At 42.9% G+C, this 19,980-nt stretch overlaps 1 protein-coding gene across 1 annotated transcript; it reads right to left on the bottom strand.

Moving 5' to 3' along the window:
• Positions 1–1,545: 1,545 nt before the first annotated feature.
• Positions 1,546–19,345, bottom strand: SLC25A19 (solute carrier family 25 member 19). Its single transcript, XM_063425478.1, has 7 exons — positions 19,254–19,345; positions 7,986–8,134; positions 7,388–7,543; positions 6,669–6,839; positions 4,640–4,832; positions 3,092–3,222; positions 1,546–1,843 (listed from the first exon to the last, which is right to left on the bottom strand). Exons 2-7 carry the CDS (start codon positions 8,115–8,117, stop codon positions 1,604–1,606), a joined length of 1,023 nt encoding a protein of 340 aa, XP_063281548.1. The 5' UTR covers positions 8,118–8,134; positions 19,254–19,345; the 3' UTR covers positions 1,546–1,603.
• Positions 19,346–19,980: the final 635 nt, after the last annotated feature.

The raw sequence follows: 19,980 nt of genomic DNA, 5'->3' as shown, positions 1-19,980 counted from the left end.
GAGGATCTTCTCTGATCTCCCCAACGTGGTCGTAGCCTCACTTACCATAGGTAACCTATCCCTGCAATATAATCTTGAACTGATTTAGGTGACCTGTAAATTTTAATAGTTGTATACCAAGAAATGGAGAACAAATATTCAGAATATTATACAAAAGTATGAAATGTTTATTTTTTCTATATAGTTTTCCAAGGGAAAACAACACAGTACTGAAGAATAAATACAATACCCATTGCCACAAATTACATCGTATCTAGTGTGGAGAACATTTTTTTTTCAATTAAACAGTTCAGAAATTCTTCTAATCTGTTCGTATTCAACTTCCTCTCCATTTGTAGTCAACAGTTCAGAAATTATGGTGCATTTTAATACCTATTTCTTTTCCAACTTACTTTCAAAGCAGTATAATGTTTTTTATTTTTGTACTAGAATGCATGTATACACCTGGGGCTAATTAATCTAAATATTCTCCTTACTAAAATAGATTTATATAGAAACCCTAAATATCTATAAATATAATCTAGTGCTATAATGGCATTCTGACATGAATTCAATCAATCAGAAGCTTTATTCAGTGTACGTGTAATAATAAGACGTCAAACACAAGACAATTCAAACCAACATTCTATCTATCAAATTCTTGTGTTTTAAAAATATCCAACAGTAGTTTTATAACCTCTCCGATACAGTCTGTGTGTTTAAGAAATGTATAACAGATAAATACAGGTGCATGAATTCTGTGTCTTTTAAAACAAGGACACATTTCATGACCGAATATAATCAAAATAAGTGCTTATCATGTCCCTAGCATCTGTAATGTGCACGAGGCATCAAGACATTTTAATCCAGAGCTGTCATCCCCAACACGTTTTTCCCCATACACCGCTATGCTCGCAGGAAATACATGAATACTGCTGTTTCACAGCATGTAGAATTCACATGCTGTCAGAGACAATCACTACAGCAGTATGTGAATACTATCTACATACCAGCCCAAGAGCTACTGAGAAAGCATTGATATAGCATTGATAAACGTGAAATGCGTCCTTTAATTTTATTTGATCAAAGAATTGTTCCCCGAGGGGACCAAAGATCCCGAATTACCTGATTAAATATCCTGTATATGCTCTATTTTTGTAAGGGTAATTCCAACATTTTCGGTTCCCTTGGGGAACAATTCTTTGATTAAATACTTGGGGTTAGGCCCTTTTGGTTGGTAAATTCACGATCACGAGACCTTATTTCCTATTTTCTTCTTACTACTTTAATTTTATTTGTCCTTTTTTCTGTTTCACCCTCTTGTATATGATGTATGGACTTATTTTGTATTTTTCAGGTCCATACTTTAGTGGACACCAGCTGCCGTGTACCTAAATTTTTTTTAAATATACGAGCACTTCTTTGGAGTCCGGCGGAGTCATTCGAGTGCAGTCAAGCTCTCATTTAAGTGCTCTTCCCAACAGCTTGCAGAACTGCAAAAATATGGCCAACCTGACAACTATGTTTTAATCTTATAACGCGTTATATTTTTAAATACAAGTCAGATGAAATGGTTGACTGGCAGAGTTGTAGTATCCAGTACAATTTTCTGTCCCCGTCGGTGCTATTTCGGAGTTGTTGAAGATCCCTTGATGTGAATTTCTTTGTGTTGTTCGGTGTGATTTTCTGTGACTCTCTTCATGTTTAGAAACAGACTGCAGAACATCTCATAGGAGAAGAAAGTGAGTCCAGTGGAAACGGCAGCTTTCAGTAAACTGGGAGATAGACCTTTAAATAAACCTCGTAGACCTTCCTCCCGTCTTATCCGACGCAAACAGTCTGTAAGTCCGCGGTACGTTCGGACCTAAAGGGAAAAAGAAAAGAAAACTACAGGAGTCTGCGCACTGGGCTATATAATGGGTTTCTACATTTAGTCACATACTAAGCTCATTATATTATACCTCATTTTGATTTTAAACTTCGTAAAGGACACACTGAATATTCAAAGGACATCTAAATCATTTAACACCCATTTTCATCACACTAATTATTGCACAAGTTCTTAACATGTGGTACACATACCCCAGGGGGGTACGCACACCACAAGAGGTGGGTATGCCAGGCGCTGGACACCTTATGGCCCATCAGGGTGCAGCTGGCTGTGCTCTAATGCATAGTAGGCATCTGATCATTTTGACGGCAGGTGCCTACTCTGCCCGAATGTGTTGTATCTGCAGGGGAGAATGAAGGTGGGTGGCTAGGCAGCACAGATATCTGTGCTCTCCAGCTCTGCTCCCTCAAGCCCTGCGATAATGCCGGGAGCTAGGTTATAACTTTACCCCAGCCACATCATCACTAAACTGTGCGCAAGGGAGCATTGCTGGAAGAGCAGGAATATGACAGCAGCCACACTAAACCCAGGGATAGGATCCCCACTGGACACCAGGGAAAATATCCACTTTTTTTAAAGGAACACTCCAAATGCCAAAACCACTACCACGTGCTGTTTGCCAATGGTTTGACAACTCAACTGGGGTCTGCTGGGCATTAGTGAACTCCTCCATTACAGAAGGAAGTTCTCTGCATTAAGGATAGTGCAGGGCCTAGCTCATTGGCTAAAAACACTAAGCTGATGCAGGCCTTGGCTCAGGAGAGCTAACTAAAGCCATGTACAGGGGTTTCTGGCTCACAATGGAGGATGTGACTGGTGAGAGGCCGACCCTAGGTAAAATGTCAAAAAGACATTTGATTTTGAAGTTGCGGCATGAAAACAAGGCTTGAAGACATCTCTGTACAGAGTTACATGTAATGGTCTGGCTCTGAAATGAGGCTTGGAACACATGCTGAAATTCAATGAAGCTTCCTGTAACAACTAAGTCCCTATTCAGTCCAGGCTCAATGTTAAAGCTTTGGTGTCTGTCTGTTGGGTGGCACCGCCCCTGCCAGTATATCTTCCTTCTTTGTAGATAGAGGGTTCAGAGGCGGGAATCATTTATTCAAATATTAGATAATGATATAGTGGTTAGTGCTTGGAGTGTTCCTTTAATAACCAGTCCTGGGTCTTTCGTGTGAAATGACACAGTACTTCTTTTCTATCCAAAAACAATCTCACCTCTCCAAAGGCTTGCCTCGCCTGCTCAAAGCCGCCGACTTGAAGCCTCTTCTTGATGAGATCAAGAGGATAAGTTACTGACTTACTGATCACACCAGCGCCACTGCCACACAGCAGATTCCCAAAGTTATCTAGATCAAAAGAACAAGGTCACCTTAATATTTAGACAACACTGTCTTAAAATTAATAACATTTAGAAAGCAGTTAAAAAAGGGCACTCTAGGCACCATAACCACATCATCTCAAAGTGATTATGGTTCCTGAAGCTCCCTGGCACCGTCCCCGTTACATGTTAAAATGTTTTAGAACAGTTTGACACTGAATGAGGGTGCAGGGTCGCTGCAACCAGGCCCCCTCTCTGCCACTCAGGAGAATGTCTTCTAAATAGCCTGAACTGCGACAGGCGGCAGTAAAAGGCAGAAAGTGTCAGCTACCGCACTCTCAGTCTAGTATGCAATGGTACGACAAGGAGTGTATCAGCACATTAGCTATACATGGAATCCGAAAAAAGCACTATACTTCCAAAGGGGAGGTGAAGCCACAGGCTCCCTGGAACCCTCATAAAGTGTCAGAATGTTCAGGAACAATTTCACATTGACGAGTGGGATGGTATTTGGGGATTCCTGGCAGCAAAACTCCTAGATGTGATTAATTGGTTATGGTGCCTAGAATGTCCTTATTCTCATAGACTGTAAAAACGTTTGAGCAGGTCCTTCTTTACCTCTACAGATATGTCCATAACTGTAAAGTAATTCACAATATGTCTGCACTAAACAAATGTAAATAATAATTATGAAAAATTATGAAAAAAAAACCACTAACTCAGCTGTGTATATTTGTGCTCCTGACAGGTCACAGTTAAGGTTTACCCACAACTCTAAGAGAATAAGTCTGACAACAATGATATGTAGAAAAAGGCACAAGCTCTCCAAATACAGAGATAGGAAATGGACCCAATCTCATTTTTATTGGAGATTGAAGCAGATAACTCACTTCACTTTTCAATTTGGAAATATAGGGAACATTTTTATAGTACACCGCCTCCATCCCTCCAGAGTTACAGGTTCAACAACTGACGTTTGTCAGAATTGAAAGAGTAATGCACTATAAAGCTTTAATTAGAAAGAGAGATCTGTATAAATTGCTATAAACGATTACTTTGCTGGGTTTTATGAGGTGTGGAGCATGTAAACAGAGAACATCATTAACCAAGAATAACCAATGCCACTTCCTGGCCTTTGAAATGATCACTGCAAAAATTAGTCGATCCTGGGGGGGTGCAAACATCTTCACAAACACGAGTTTCTGATTTTTAAAAAAAATGTTTAATTCAATGTACCTGTAGAAGCTTCACTACCACTTATGTTGGGCCTCTGCCTTTATTGTACTGGTGTTTTTTTGTTTTGTTTTTTTTCCAATCCATTTTTCACTTTGCATTTCTGACAATTTTCACATTTGTGAATAAACCTGCAAATTTCATGCTTCAGCTCACAATCTCTCACATCACTATACCAGCAATAAAACCACCTGCCATTCACAAATCCTCACCTATTCCCCGTTTATTTGTCTGGTCCGACGGTGCCACCAGCTGCCAAGTCCTCTTCAGCAGATTGTAGAAAGAAAACTGGAGGCCGGCATATGGAAACACAGCAATGAGGGTAGGGAAGAGGCCACGGTAAAATGTGAATAGTCCCTCTGTCTTGTACATGATGGCGATGGCCTGACGTAGGTTCTGGTACACCTAGAACACAAAATGTACATGAATAACAAAGTTAAACGATTAAGCTACACTGGGAAGTCATTTTAAAATGCCTGCAACACTGAATAAACATAGAAACATAGAAACATAGAATGTGATGGCAGATAAGAACCATTCGGCCCATCTAGTCTGCCCAGTTTTCTAAATACTTTCATTAGTCCTTGGCATTATCTTATAGTTAGGATAGCCTTATGCCTATCCCACGCATGCTTAAACTCCTTTACTGTGTTAACCTCTACCACTTCAGCTGGAAGGCTATTCCATGCATCCACTACCCTCTCAGTAAAGTAATACTTCCTGATATTATTTTTAAACCTTTGTCCTTCTAATTTTAGACTATGTCCTCTGGTTGTGGTAGTTTTTCTTCTTTTAAATATAGTCTCCTCTTTTACTGTGTTGATTCCCTTTATGTATTTAAATGTTTCTATCATATCCCCCCTGTCTCGTCTTTCCACCAAGCTATACATGTTAAGATCCTTTAACCTTTCCTGGTAAGTTTTATCCTGCAATCCATGAACCAGTTTAGTAGCCCTTCTTTGAACTCTCTCTAAGGTATCAATATCCTTCTGAAGATATGGTCTCCAGTACTGTGTACAGTACTCCAAGTGAGGTCTCACCAGTGTTCTGTACAATGGCATGAGCACTTATCTCTCCCTATACAACCAAGCATTCTGCTAGCATTTCCTGCTGCTCTATTACATTGTCTGCCTACCTTTGAATGAAGGAACAAGGAAATTGCAGCCAAAAAATTGAGTGGATGGTACACTGAAAACCTAGGATAAATCTTGAAAAGGTATCCATTTACCATGTTTTCCAGAAAATAAGACTGGGTCTAATATTAAATCCCCCTCCCCGAAAATAAGCCCTAGTGCTTTTTTCAGGGGGAAAATTAATATTAAACCTAATCTTATTTTCGGGGCGATGTCTTTTTTCGAGGAAAAACGGTTGCAAGCATGTCCCAGGAAGCAGGTCTATGTTCGGGGGAATTTCCCCGAACATTGACCAGTTCACTAGCACATGGAATCCCGCGAATCTATGTTCGGGGAAACTATCGAACATAGATTAGCGAACTTGTGACTAGTAACTAGGGCTTATTTTTGGGGTAGGGCTTAGATTACGAGCAAAATATAGCTTGGGCTTTTTTAAAAAAAAAAAATTTCAGGGGATGTCTAGCAATTTCTCTGCACAGCGATATTTGTGTTGTGTCCAATTCAATATTTTGTTTTAAGTGACACAGAGCAGTAAAATACAAAACCTATACTTGCACTCGGATCAAACAAGTCTTTTTTTTCACATTTTAACTGTGATATTGAAGAAGGGGCCTCAGGCACTCATAGGGGTCTAACGATGACGCAGATATATTGGATAAAAAAAAATGCAACAAACCAACGTTTCAACATAAACAAAGGCATTTGTTTAGGTGGAAACATTGCTTTGTTGAGTTTTTTGTTCCCAGAAATTTGCATCATCTTTGAACCCTGCAAGTGTCTGAAGCCCCTTCTTGATGTACCATGTGCTACAGATTTGCTGGTCCTTTTTCAGTAAGCACCCTGTGGTTTCTAGGTATTGTGTGTGGTCCCTCCTTTTTTTGGTGGCAATATTAACCTAGAATAGGCTTATAGACTTGTATAATTGTAGTTTTTTTTTTTTTTTTTTTTTAAAAAGGCATTGCTGCCAGAATATTAAGGTACCAAAAGGAAATTGGCTACCTTTCACTGCCTGTTGAAGTGCAGTAAACATGTTGTGTTGAAATAGACCAACACTCTGAGTCCTTTGTATGTCATTTCATGCACAGTCAGCTGTCACGCTGCCTCACACCTTGGGCTCCCCCTGAGCGGCGAAGCGTGTCCTCAGCGTGTCCAGGGGCTGCACAGTCAGAGTGGCTGAGCAGGCAGATAGCCCCCCACAGAGAAAATGTACTGACGGGGAACGGGGATCCAAAGACATGGAGGTGTGACAAAATTCGGTAAACATTTCGAAGCTTACAAACTGTAAGAGGGAAGGAAACAGAGGTTAGTGGGATCTAGCACGCAAGATATCTGCATTTAACCGTTCTAATACAGTGCTTTACAAAATTATGGAAATAACTTATAGGTTTGATTTAAAGACAGAATGATATATAATTGGACACAGTGAAACAAAAAAAGCAGAGAACCCTCCTCGTTGGTTTTATACAAATATAGCATTTTTATAGAACGTTCTATGTACATAGGCACCTGAGCTTACAATCTAAAGCAGGGGTACCAAATAGGTAGATTCCCATACGTTCTAAAACTACAGCTGCCGCAATGTTTTGCCATTCTAAAAAGCATTCCAAAGGATGCAAATCATGGGAGTTGTAGTTCTACAAAATCTGGGGATCTACCTTTTGGGCACCCCTGATCTAAAGTCGCTAAAGATACAATATGCATTGAGACAAGAGGAAAAAAATGCAGTTTATAACTAAAAATAGGAGTGACTTCTTAGAAAGTGTATTGGGGAACTAGTTAGCAGGTGATTAACAGGGATTTCACCCAACTGTTTCAACTGACACCCACCTGCACGGCTCCATAGGAGACAGAAAGGAGTTGAGCCGGGATGTGTCCTTTCCAGAATCCCTTGAGCCCTTCCTCTCGAAGAATAACCCCGGCTGCCTGGAGGATTCCTCTGTATTTCCCCCGGACGCCATCCCCAGAGAAGCTTTCGATTTGCAGCTGAGATGGGATGAAAGTCATGAATGTCAAATCTTCTCTGATCCTTTACCTTAACTCGGTATTGCACCCTCCCACCCATTAACAAAAATAGCCTGGTCTTGGGGATAGATTGCACATTAAGATTAATAATTTTTTGGGGGAAAAAGGAATATTGGAAGGCAAAAGTTACTAAGGAAAAGGGAAATATTAGAATAGGATCAGAGGGTAGACCAGTCCTAAGAAAAGTATAAGACTGGTCTATGGCATCGATTCATGCAGACTAGAAGGAGAAACATCCCAACAGGGCAGAAATAATATAGGGTCATCATCAAAATTAGAACAAAATGCATATTTTAAGGTATATTATAATAATGTGATATTTTGCCAATGCTGTCTATTCTTTTAATACAAAGAACGGGAGATGGAAGAATAATGCAGGACATTATGGGATTATGGGACATACCTGAAAGCGGATTTTAACGACATCCAGGGGGCTTATCAGTGCCCTTGTGACAAGTCCAGAGAGAGACCCCGCAGCGGCTACTTCTGATGTTGATAGAAGTCTTCCGTCTGAACGAGGGTCATAACCCACCATTCTCCAACAATGAACCTCTACAAACAAAGGCAGCTTTTGTAACTCTTTATTTTTTGAGAATTGATGAGAAATATACTTGGTACATGATTTTACAGAAATAAAATATGTGGCATGTTATGGAGTGTATCCATTTATTGTTAGACATTTACTTTAGTAGTAGATGCTGGTATTTTTAATGAAATGGTTTTACATTTCTTTAAAGGGACAGTGCGGACCTCTAAAGCACTTTAGTTTGCTATTACACTCTTTGGTTTTCAAGTGGACAACCTGTCCAATTACTTCCTGGTTTGGTTAGCTCAGTGGAGCTAAACTGAAGAGGCAGCAATTGCTCAGTGCACCTGCCTTTCTATGACTTCTCATTGAGCTGCATTGGGAAGTCTGTGATTGGACAGCCACAGAAAGTCTGGGCGGGATTAGAAGGGGAGGGTTTGCAAAGTCTGCAGACCTGCAGCTGTTTCAAGCTGTTTTTAGATATACCAACAATCAAGAAAATGCATCATTAAATGCATGCGCATTTTCGCATTACAAACATATTCGGTAATGGATTATGAAGAGTAAACATAACATGTCAATGTTCATTTGCTCCAAATCCCCAGAAACCAATCCTGCTCTTCCCATCGTTTTCAATCTCAAAAGATGGGATATATCCCACAGGCAGTAGTTGTTACAGACCTATGTGGCGCAGCTGTACTTTTACACATTTTACTAGTCAGTTTCATTTACGTCATGAATGCAGCTTCTATAGAAATTAAAAGCCACGACAGACCCCATACTAGTCACTTGTATTATACAATGTGAATGCTGCACATGATCTTCTATAGGTAAGTGAACGAATAGCATTTTATTTTCCATTCGTCAGTTATTGTCATTTTCTGAGGAAATAGAATGGACACTGGAGGCGCCGTGTCTGCTTTATTTCATTAAACCTTTCATTATACCCAAAGAAGTATGCTCAGCACAAATGAAGCCTGTAAGATTTGGCAGCTCTTAACCCAAAGGATGAGTTTGTACTCTGATATAGCAATATCCTCTCAATAATTTACGTTATTGAAGGAAACCTACCATTCACACTTAGTATAAAAATGAGGCAGCACATTGTATATCTCTGTATCAATCTGAAGGAAGCAGCTGCAGTATGTAATGTGACCACAAAACACATTTACGTAGTGACACCTAGATGCTTCCTACAGAGCAGCAAAGTCTGGCTGCATATTAAATGGACATAATACCCAGAACTGATACTTTCAACCACAAATGTTTCACAGAAAGTGAACTGCTGGGAAGGCTAATGTACTTTACAGTGAATCTCAAATTCTAGGCCAAACTGAAAAACAGAGATGATAAGGTTTTTTTTTGTTTTGTCAATCTTTCTTTTATTATGGCATTTGCGTCACAGGGTACAGAATAAAGAAGGGAGTTATTACAAGGTATCAGCCTGGTTTGGAGTACACTCCCAAGAAAGACTGCCACATTTTTTTTTTTTTTACAATAGGTAAGCATAATAACACAAGCGAGGTATAAAAAAATAGGTTCAAAGAATAATTATAAAGATTACTCAAACGGTGCTTTTCATGAGCAAAATATAGCAAATTAATCATGCTAAGTGTTAAACAATAGATTCTTTTTTAGTAAGTAGAGTCAAGGTAGGTAACATGCATTAACAGAATAAGTCTGGTAGATAAACGTGTCTATAGGTGAACATAATGGTACAAGTAGCGTAAGAATATGTAAAGATTACTTAAGCTGTGCTTGTCATAAGACAGATATATATAGGAAATTAAACATGCCAAGTGTTAAACAGGCTTGTACAATCAGACATACCTGTAGACCGAGCAATTAGTAGACTATGCACAAGGTAACCCGCTACTCTCCCATCTACGACTTTGTACTCAAATCACTGATCATTATTAGTAAAAATAGTTTTTATAAAATTAAACAACATTTGCCCTGAATTTGAACCGAAATATGTTAACAAAATGTACACATCATGGTGAAGAGGGTAGAAGAGCGATATAGGTAGAGAACCTGTCTAGTGTAAGTGAATGTACATAGAGGTTTAAGTACTAATAGAATAAAATCCTCCAGTACTCATTACTGACGTATGTGTGTTGATGAGTTGCGTTCTGTAGACTAGGAGTGTGTATCGCAGAATGATTGGTCGGTTGGGTACTGTTGAAAGTCACATGCTATATGTATCTGGGGTATAGTTACAGGTTCAGCTGTTTACAGTAGTACTGCATTTCACAGCTGCTTAGCAATCAACACATTTGTTCAGAACATAGTTGTAATGGTATTCTAGCACACGTATGTTACGACAAGGATTTGGGGGTAATTAGTTCAGGCCGTGACTTGTCGTCCGTCTCTCAGTTGAACAGGGACGACCTATAGGCTATACTGCTGAGTATGTACTGTTGGGGGTCCATTTGTGTATACATTTGAACTGAGATGCCTCGTGAATAGAGGAAGCAGCGCGTCAATTGACTACCAGGTCTAATTGTGTCTGTGAGGAGATATAAAGCGACCCACATGCCCCCCGGGCCTGTTGGTATGCATGGTAGATTGCGGGGCTAATTACGGTGTGCTCCTGCTTTACTCAGTCCATTCGTCATTAGGATATGGGCTTATACAGAAAGAACAAGGCATACCTTACGTGTTAAGGCCTAATTGACGTCTTTGGGTTGGGGCGCGTCTGAGAGGCTATTTCTGAGCAGACTACCGATCCAGTTAGTGGAGTGCTTCTGGGGTGGTGATGGTGGTTGTGGTTGACCCTCGGGCCCCCTTTGACTTCCATTCTAGTGTGTCGTATGTGTGTCAGGGGGGATCCCGTGTACGGGTGTGCCTAGCTTGTGAGGCGTTCTTGTGTGGTCCGTATGGTGCGTCTACATAGTTGGAGGTATGGTCGCCCGTCGTGGGCGTATCGTAATCTGGCTGGTTGTGGGCTATTCCCGGGTATTTTGCCCTGTCTGTGTATCTAATGTTAACAGTTGTGTAGGCTGGTAACGGTATGTGGTTGTAACTGAACAAAAACAAAACATAATATAACATCAATTTAACAAAGGTATCTAGGCACCTTGTAGCCGTTTGTTGGGCGGCTTGAGTCCTGGGATGCATTTACGGGTACCGCGCTCGGAGGCAAGTGGCACTGCCCGCCAATGCTCCGGCTTGGTATGACCGCATGATCCCCGGGATTCCCTCAGCTGAGGGTGCGGGGTTCTGGCATGTGGACGGTCCGTACCTCTTCCAGGCCATAGCACTTCCAGCTGAACATAGGTTGTGCCTGCTCGTAGTCTCAGTGCAGTCCCCAGCAAAAGTAGCGGCTTACGTGCGTCCATGATGCAAATGTCCCGGGTGTCGCCCATTCACTCGGGAAAGGCGTTCTCGGTCCGAGAAGTAGCATTGGTTGGGTTCCCGTGGGGAGCAAGTTCCCACAGAGGGCAGGAGCGATAGTGAGGTGCGATTGGATTGTGGTGCGGCTGGGGTCGGAGTGGGAGCTCCGTCTAAGTCGTGACTGAGGCGTAGGTCACTGGCGTGGTGTTCCGTGGTATAAATGGAGCGCTCCTCTCCGGGTCCCAGTTGTGGGTCGGGGTGGCGGGGGCTCGGGGTTCCGCTTGTGTGAGCGACTCCTGAGGCAGACCCAAGGTCTGCAAAAGGGCTGCTGCGTCTCGCAGACCCTGGATCTGATGAGTTGTCTCGCCCTGCTGCACGAGGAGTGTATGGGAGGACCGCCAGCGGTATTGTACGTTGTGGCGTCGGAGTGTGGCCGTGAGGGGCCGGAGTGTTCTGCGCCATGCCAAAGTCATTGTAGAAGGTCAACCTTGCATTTTCGAATTGTATGGGGGGTTTACCCCTGAGGGCGGTGAGGACCGCTGCTTTGTCTGACCCATTTTTGAAGGTGAGTATAGTGTCCCTTGTGGCCGTGTCTGGGGCCCCAGCGGGTTTCGGGATCCTGAAGAGATCTGCAGGTGTAACATGATTGGGTTGACCTGGGGGCAGTATGGTGGCCAGCAGGCGCCTGATCGTGTGCGGCAGCTCTGCCTCCGACATCCCCTCCGGTATCCCTCTGACCTTTATGTTGCACCTCCGCCTCGCGTCCTCCTGGGCATCTAAGCGCCATTCAAGCTGCCTGTTTTTGTGGGTCAGGTCGCGCATGTCCTTCTGCAGCGTGGCGATAGTGTGCTGGTGTTCCTGCGAGACGTTTTCAAGTGCTGTAATACGGCCCGTCAGGCCTTGTAGCTCTCCCCTCAGAGCGGTGACATCCGCAAGGATATTTTTCTGTAAATCCGCTAAGAGGGTTTTAAGCACTCCAGTGGTTACCAGGTCGGCATCAGGGTTATTCTTCGGTGTGTTCGGTTTCGTCTTCGGCTTTGGGTCCGGTGCTCGGGGGTAGTCCTCATCGGCTCCCTCTGAGTAGTCTTCCGAAAAATCCAAGCAGCCTCCGTGGAGCGCTGCCATATTGGATTCACTCGGGCCACATGCTTGCCGCCACATCTCCCCAATTGTGAGCCCTGGGGCAGGTTTGTCCGGCTTTTGATTTTTGTTTTTGCGTCCCATGGAGCTGTAGGGGTTCTTGCGTGTGGTCCACGGTTAGTGGGGGTAGTATTTTCCGTGTTTAGGATTATTATCTCTGGTTTTGGCCCGGAGCTCCAGAGGTGTGCGTCCGTTCGCTTCGGCAGTTAGGCTCCGCCCCTCTTTTTTTGTTTTTTTTAAACCATTTTAGACTCAAATTTTTCTTTCAAAATTCCTGAAAATTCATGCTTCAATTAAGAAATCTAAAAGAATACGTATTTTGAAGGAACGCTCTAAGCCCTAGAGTACAGTGCTGTAGCAGTTATGGAAATAGGATTGTTCTGGCGCCCTCCCACAATAAGTACTCAAATTGTTTTGGCAAGGTCTGACAACTTACCTGGGTCTCCCAGGTCCTGCAGGAAAAGTCAGATGTCTCTGTAGAATAATGCAAGGCTTATCCAGGACTGCACTCAATGGCAATGGCAGAGCACCGTCTTAAATAGCCCTGCCGAGCTCTGTAGATTTAACCAGATTCTACGTGTGTGTGCATATATACATTACACGTATACAGTCAACCATCTGTTCCTTAGCAGGTCTTAAAATAAGGTAAATACAACTTCAGATGAACAACATGTGACATACTACAATGTGTCATGATTTAACAAAAATAAAGCCAGTAAATCATGACACGGTGTAATAGGTCATGTGTTGTCGTTCATCTGAGGTTGTATTTACCTAATTTTAAGACCCACTTAGGAACAGAGGATTATTATTATATCCTGATATGTAAAACCATAGAATTCAAATTTACACACACACACAGAAATTAAACTTGCAAAATTTAGGCTTATATAGCCAAGATGATTATATCACATCTTAATTTGCCATTTGGTTTCACGTCGCTAGAATGTTAGAGTTAACCCCAACAGTGTGTCAACAAACCTCAATCTGCGGATTATAAAAGGTGAGACTGTATTTCTTCGGAAGAATCTTCTCTATGTCGGAAGAATCTTCTCTAACCAGGTATCCCTAAATAAATGGGTCGGATAGTCATTCGACATATTACAGGGAGACTACATTCATACCGCTGGAGCGCAGAGACTCGTTCTATACCAGCTTGCTGTGCTCTTTACTGCCAACAACAGCTTATCTCACCGCCCAAGGTAGGTAGGATTCCTCCTTTATTGTAAATTAGTTTAAAGCTGGCTGCTTCCAATGCGCTGAATACAGAATATGAGAAGAGGTAAAGTGGGAAGCGTACAACACAGCTAATCATCCCGTTACAAATGACGAGTATATGAATTAAACCTCAGCCTTTCTGTAGCTCAAACACCGGAACCATCTGAAGAGGGCTATAAAACGAAGCCACAAGTCAATTGGGATCAGATAGAGTCCTGGCAAACACAGGCTTTAATAATTAAGATCTAAATTATTCAGGCTCTGCTGCCTTACAAAGTGAATCGTACGCATTAGGTTTTAAGAAAAGAAAAAACTATGTAGCATATCGTTTAGCACGATCATTCATTGAATCAGGAACCATGAGAAACTGATATGTGGTTTTAAAAAACCAATTAGGGCAAAATAGTCGAGCTATCTATAAAACAAAGTTTTTTGGCCGGAAAAAACCTTTAAAGCGGCTGTCACCTTTGCATTTAATGAGCATGTGTTGTATGGCGAATAATAGGTGCCCTTTAAAATTAATTCCTGAAGCAGGTAATATGCTGTTACACGTAAACATGCGTACGAGACCAGAATCTATCAAATGCACTTCATTTTTATTGGTGTCTGGAATCTGACTTTAACAGCCACCGTCATCCACCCACTGAGCCGTTCGTTTCTGGTTCTTTTCAGATGGTCATTGTGTCTAAGACACCTGGCATGGCCAGACCGGGTTCGGAATGGATGTAGTGGATTTGAAACTAAGAAATACATGAAGGGGTATTTGACTTCACTGAAACAAGGACAAGGCGGAGGACTTGAGCAAGAGAAAGGACGGAACAAATTGCACAGAAAGACAACTGAAAATAACCAGCCTGAGCTAGACTTTGAAATGAGAACAAGGACTCGACAACTATTTTAGGCATGTCAATGTTATAAATATATACATTGAAGGGGACTTGACAAGGACAGCATGAGGCAATAGCTGAGTGCTAACAGCATAACAGGAACGAAGAATTGGAAATACATTGCAATATCAGAACCAGCTTGAATTTGAAGTCTTTGATGTAACAGACTTCTGCTTTGCGCCAATGCGAAGGTTTTAAGAGGAACCTTACATGTGCATGACAAAACAGAGTACTTTTTATAATCCAATACGAATATAGACAAGTCTAGAATATAGGGAAGGCCCCTAAAACGCAAGAGGGACCCTGACAAATAGCCATAGGACTGGTCCTACGTAGCTCAGTGGAGCTAACCGAATTCTCCTTGCAGGATAATTTGGAAATGGGATTGTGGCTGTAGGTGCCCAGACGGAACAAGGTAAGTTGTTAAAATAGTCACCACCAAGATCACTTTGTCTGGGTGCACTGGCCCGGGGTTTTAACCTTACAATGTAAAACGCAGCAGTTTTGTAGGAATAGCAATGTTTCCATTGCAGAGTTAAACATACCTCTAATGCAGAGGTTCACAACCCAGTCTTCAAGTACTCCCTAGCAGTCCAGGATTTAGGGATTACCATGTTGTGTCTAAAGTGTTTTTTTTTTCCTTTCTAAAAACACCTTAGACATAACAGAGTAATCCTTAAATCCTGTACTGTTAGGGGGTACTTGAGGACTGGGTTGTGAACCTCTGCTCTAGTGGATGTCTTCCTGACAGCCATTAGAGGCACTTCCCCCATTAGAACAGGAGGGGAGTGGAAGAATAGCAACTGAAACTCAGATAAGGAAACAGCTAAGTGCTCTAAAAAATAATAAAAAAAATAAAAAGCTTTTTAACTTACTTTTTTCCAGCGCTAAGATTCCCTCAATGCTGCTTGACTCTCTGCAAAGCATTGCCTCCTTCATCGTTGGTCCACTCCAATGGTCCTCATAGAGGAGCAGCAGTGACCTCATGTGAATGCGCAGAGTCCCTCACGCATACAAACTTCCCCATAGGAAAGCATTCTAGTGGAGCTTTCACGTTATGTGACCAAGTTTTTATTATTTATCTATTCGGTGAGTGCTGCGGAAGCACCTCTAGTGGCTGTAAGGAAGAGAGGCAAAAAGACATGACCATTGCACCACAGCACCACAGATCAAGTGGCCTGGGTGACTTTAGTGGTCATTTAATTTGAGTTCTGGAAAAATCTCAAAGTAGCAGTTCTTTAATCTAAAACTTTTCCCTTCTGTTACAAACTGCCATTTGTAACTGTTATTTTATTCGACAAATTGCCCTGCGAATGCGCGACCACCTGGGAGCTGGAGTGTGCCGTCAATTTACCCCCCTGAAGCTGCGGTTAACTGCAGCTTAATTGACGAATCCAGGGTGGTCTTTGTTCGGTTACCGACCACGAGGCGGCGGCCATTTTAATCGTACGAAAGACCAGCGGTGTTCGACAAAGATTCTATGGAACTAAAAACGGACACTTATTTGCACGAACACCGCTGAGCCGTCCGTCTCCTGGTTCCTATTCGTGGGGATGTAGCCAAACAGCCGTTCGTTCGGTATTTTGTTTTATGTGAATATGTGGTAACCCAGATAGCCATGCCATGGAGCCTGTTCGTGTAATTAAAGACTTTGGCTCCATGGCAATTAAACTGTATTCGTGTGGTCTGAGTGCCATTCAACTAATAATGTGCACTCAGACCTGAGCTATCTGGGGATATGTTAAATGTATATATTTACTGTACCATTTGTCCCATTATATATTTAAAAGTGTTTGCTGTCTTTTGTGTCCCCACGTGTGTAATGGAGTTTTGTCTCTGTCCTGGGAGATAATTGAATTACTTCTCAATTATCTCCAGGATAGAGGGAGGAGATCAGGATGCATTGTGGGGATGTTTTACTTCTGTAAGTCCGGAAATGCTACTTGTCTGTCCTTTGTTACAGTCTTCCATCTGGTCCCCTAGGGGAGTGTCCACCAGGTGGGAGACCTGCATAAATACAGGGGCAGGTAGCCCTCAATAAAGAGACCTCTACTTGACCCTCAAATCGCAGCCTCAAATCGTTTTGTGGGGATTCACTGTATGCTGAAAGAGACTGATTGCCAGCAGTGTAAGCCGCTTGGGAGCTGTTCCTGTTCGTCTGCTAGCAGCTATTCGTGAGGTTCCAGTTCGGGAGTTTGGAGTGCTACCTTATTCCCTTGTATGCAGTTCGGGAGTTTGGTGCATTCACTTATATCCAATTCGTGAGTTTTGGTGATTCTACAGTAGCTGTGCCTGTCTTTGAAAAGGGGATTATCGCCTAAACGATTTTAACCCCTTGTCTGCTGAAACAGTCCGTTACACCTTCTATACAATCCAATTTTAATAGCAAATGAACTCCAAATAGCAAAATTGAGATCAAGGTCTCCCACTGAGCACCAAGGAGTTTAACCCCACCTGGGCCACCATTACCTCACTAACCTTCAGAAAACTAAGCAAAGAGAGGGACAAAACACAGAGCACCCCGACAAACTACCAGCACTTACCATATACTACGGGAGGAGACAGTCAGAGTTATTTATTCTAAACTGTAAAACTTAAAGGGTTCGTGAGAATTCTAAGTGAATTTAAAATCCAAGGTGAAAATAGTCGAAAAAAACTAAACTCTCATTCAGTTTGGCTGCTCTGGCCTTAAAAGAACACTACAGTCACCTAAACAACTTTAGCTTAAAAGGACACTATAGGCACCCAGAGCACTTAATATTATTAAAGTGGTGTGGGTGCACTGTTCCTGTCTCCTTAACCCTGCAATGTAAATTATTGCAGTTTCAGGGTTAAGACTGCGTCTAGTGGCCGTCTCCCAGACAGCCACGAGAGGCGCTTCCTGGCTTTCCACAGTAAAACAACTCAGCATCCTCAAAGCATGAGGATGTCCAGTGTCTTCAAATCCCCCATAGGAAAGTATTGATTGAATGCTTTCCTATGGGGAAGACCTAGAGTGCGCTCGGCATGCGCATTAGGTTATCCCCATTGCCGCCGTCAGAGTGTTTAAATGGGGTTTTAGATGGAGAGCGAGATGAACACACATAATAACTTCATGGCAGAGGTACACTATAACATTTAGAATACCGTTTGGCGTTCCTGATATTATAATGCTCCTTTAAAAGGTATACTATAGGCACCCAGACCACTTCAGCTCATTGAAGCGGTCAGGGTACAGTGTCCCTATTGCCCTTAGTGCTGCAATGTTAAACATAGCCGTTCCAGATAAACTACAATGTTTACATTGCAGCATTAAAACAGCCTCTTGTGGAGCCACTGGAGGCACTTCTTGGATCCTAACGGACCTTTGATCCGGTCCACGCTGGACTTCCTCACGCTCTGCATGGAGACATCCAGTGTCCGATTTTTCCCCATAGCAAAGCATTGATTCAACGCTTTCCTATGGGGAGGTCTAAAGCTGGAGAGGTACCCTCTCGCTCCCACCCCCCAATCCCCGGTTACTGAAGGGGTGAAAACCCCCCCAGTCACTTACCTGAGGCAGCGACTATGTCCCTCGTCGCTGTCTCCTCCTCCGCACCGCTCCTCCTCCTGATCCCGCCCACCGGCCGAGGAGACCTAATGTGCATGCGTATTAGGTCTCCCCATAGGAAAGCATTGAAAACAAATTTCAATGCTTTCCTATGGGGAAATGAGCGACGCTGGAGGTCCTCACACAGCGGGAGGACGTCCAGCGACGCTCTAGCAAGGAAAATCCTTGCTAGAAATCAGGAAGTGACCTCTAGTGGCTGTCTAGTAGACAGCCACTAGAGGTGGAGTTAACCCTGCAATGTAATTATTGCAGTTTATAAAAAAACTGCTATAATTACAGTTGCAGGGTTAGGAGTAGTGGGAGTTGGCACCCAGACCACTCCAATGGGCAGAAGTGGTCTGGGTGCCTGGAGTGTCCCTTTAACACCCGCTCATTGCGGGGATGTTGGGGGAGGTGGAACTGCAACCCAGCAACGAGGGACATCGCCTTTGGGATCAGGGGAGCAAAGGGTTTTTAACCATTTAGTCATTGTGGTGGTGGGGAGGGTGTGAGGCAGAGAGCGCTATAATGCCAGGAATTGTATCCCTTTAAAGACACATTACTGGGAGTATTATTGCTGTGGAGCTCTGTTATACACTCAGACACATTACTGGGAGTATTATCGCTGTGGAGCTCTGTTATACACTCAGACACACCAACAATATGGAGCTCCTAGAAAAGAGGGACATTAGGATAGAAGTGAGGGACAGAGGGATTTGGGCCCCAGATAGGGACTGTCCCCCCCCCCTAAACAGGTAACCCATGGCTTAGCCAGATCTCAGATCTAGAATGTAGGTGTGTGTGTGCAGTGTCCCATGACATGTTACCAGGCTGGAGGAAGGGGGTGTGTTAGGCTGTGGAATGCTGGCATACTAAAACCCATATAAAGATCACAGGATTCTATTCTTTATACACTCTAGGTTCCAGAACGTTCAGCCCCCACACATGATGGATAAGCAGTCGCCAAATCCCCTGACCTGCCACTTGCGACCTTACCCCGATCTCTCCACCGCTGGTTGTCAGGGTCTGCAAACAGGCTGCAAGCGTCCGCACATGCGCAGGAGAACGTCTCGGCAGCGCATGCGCAATAGCTGCCAGTACCGCTAACAGGTCACATGACCTGGATAGAACGCGGGGGGGGGGGGGGGGGGGGGGCAGCGCACCATTAACTGTTTGAGTGCCAGACCTGGCTAAAATGGACCATAGCAGCATCAGGGAGCATGGTCTATTATTGATCTATTCATTATCCCTGTATTCTGTCTCGGGAATGGGTTTTTCACGTGATGCTAGTAGAGTGGCTGGCTGAACATTAATGCACAGCTGCCAAGTGACCTTCTTTACAGAGACACAGTCCCTCTATGTATATTATATATATATGGATAAATATCAATAATAATGATAAATAACTGGTAATTTATAATAAATAAATAAGAAAAAAAAAATACTGCAGATTTTTGCAGTGACCTCTGTCCAGAACCGGATGTGTCTTAGGCAATCTAGAGGCTATTATTATATTTAGTGGAGGAGCTTGGACCTATTTTATAAGCCCATGCCTAGCAGGGATTGACTTGTGAGCACCATAGTCAAAGTGTACCTGTCTTGACTAAAATTACTTGTTTATGTAAGGGGGAATGGAAGGGGAATATTCACTGCTCTCTGTATTGTACCAGATTAGAAACCAAATTGACAAAACTGAGCTTAAAACAGTTACATTGGGGAGGGA

The sequence above is a fragment of the Pelobates fuscus genome, chromosome 6 (genome assembly GCF_036172605.1).
Source record: "Pelobates fuscus isolate aPelFus1 chromosome 6, aPelFus1.pri, whole genome shotgun sequence".
Taxonomy (NCBI): Eukaryota; Metazoa; Chordata; class Amphibia; order Anura; family Pelobatidae; genus Pelobates; species Pelobates fuscus.
The sequence above is the reverse complement of the archived record's forward strand: the minus strand, read 5'-3'. Positions and strand labels throughout refer to the sequence as shown.

Bases quoted from the DNA above. Each gene is read 5' to 3' on its own strand.
- SLC25A19 (XM_063425478.1), bottom strand. From the start codon at position 8,117: ATGGTGGGTTATGACCCTCGTTCAGACGGAAGACTTCTATCAACATCA. The intron at 7,544-7,985 runs GTATGTCCCATA...ATCCCATCTCAG, and splicing joins TCGTTAAAATCCGCTTTCAG to CTGCAAATCGAAAGCTTCTC. The intron at 4,833-6,668 runs GTGTGAGGCAGC...TTTGTGTTCTAG, and splicing joins CCGCTCAGGGGGAGCCCAAG to GTGTACCAGAACCTACGTCA.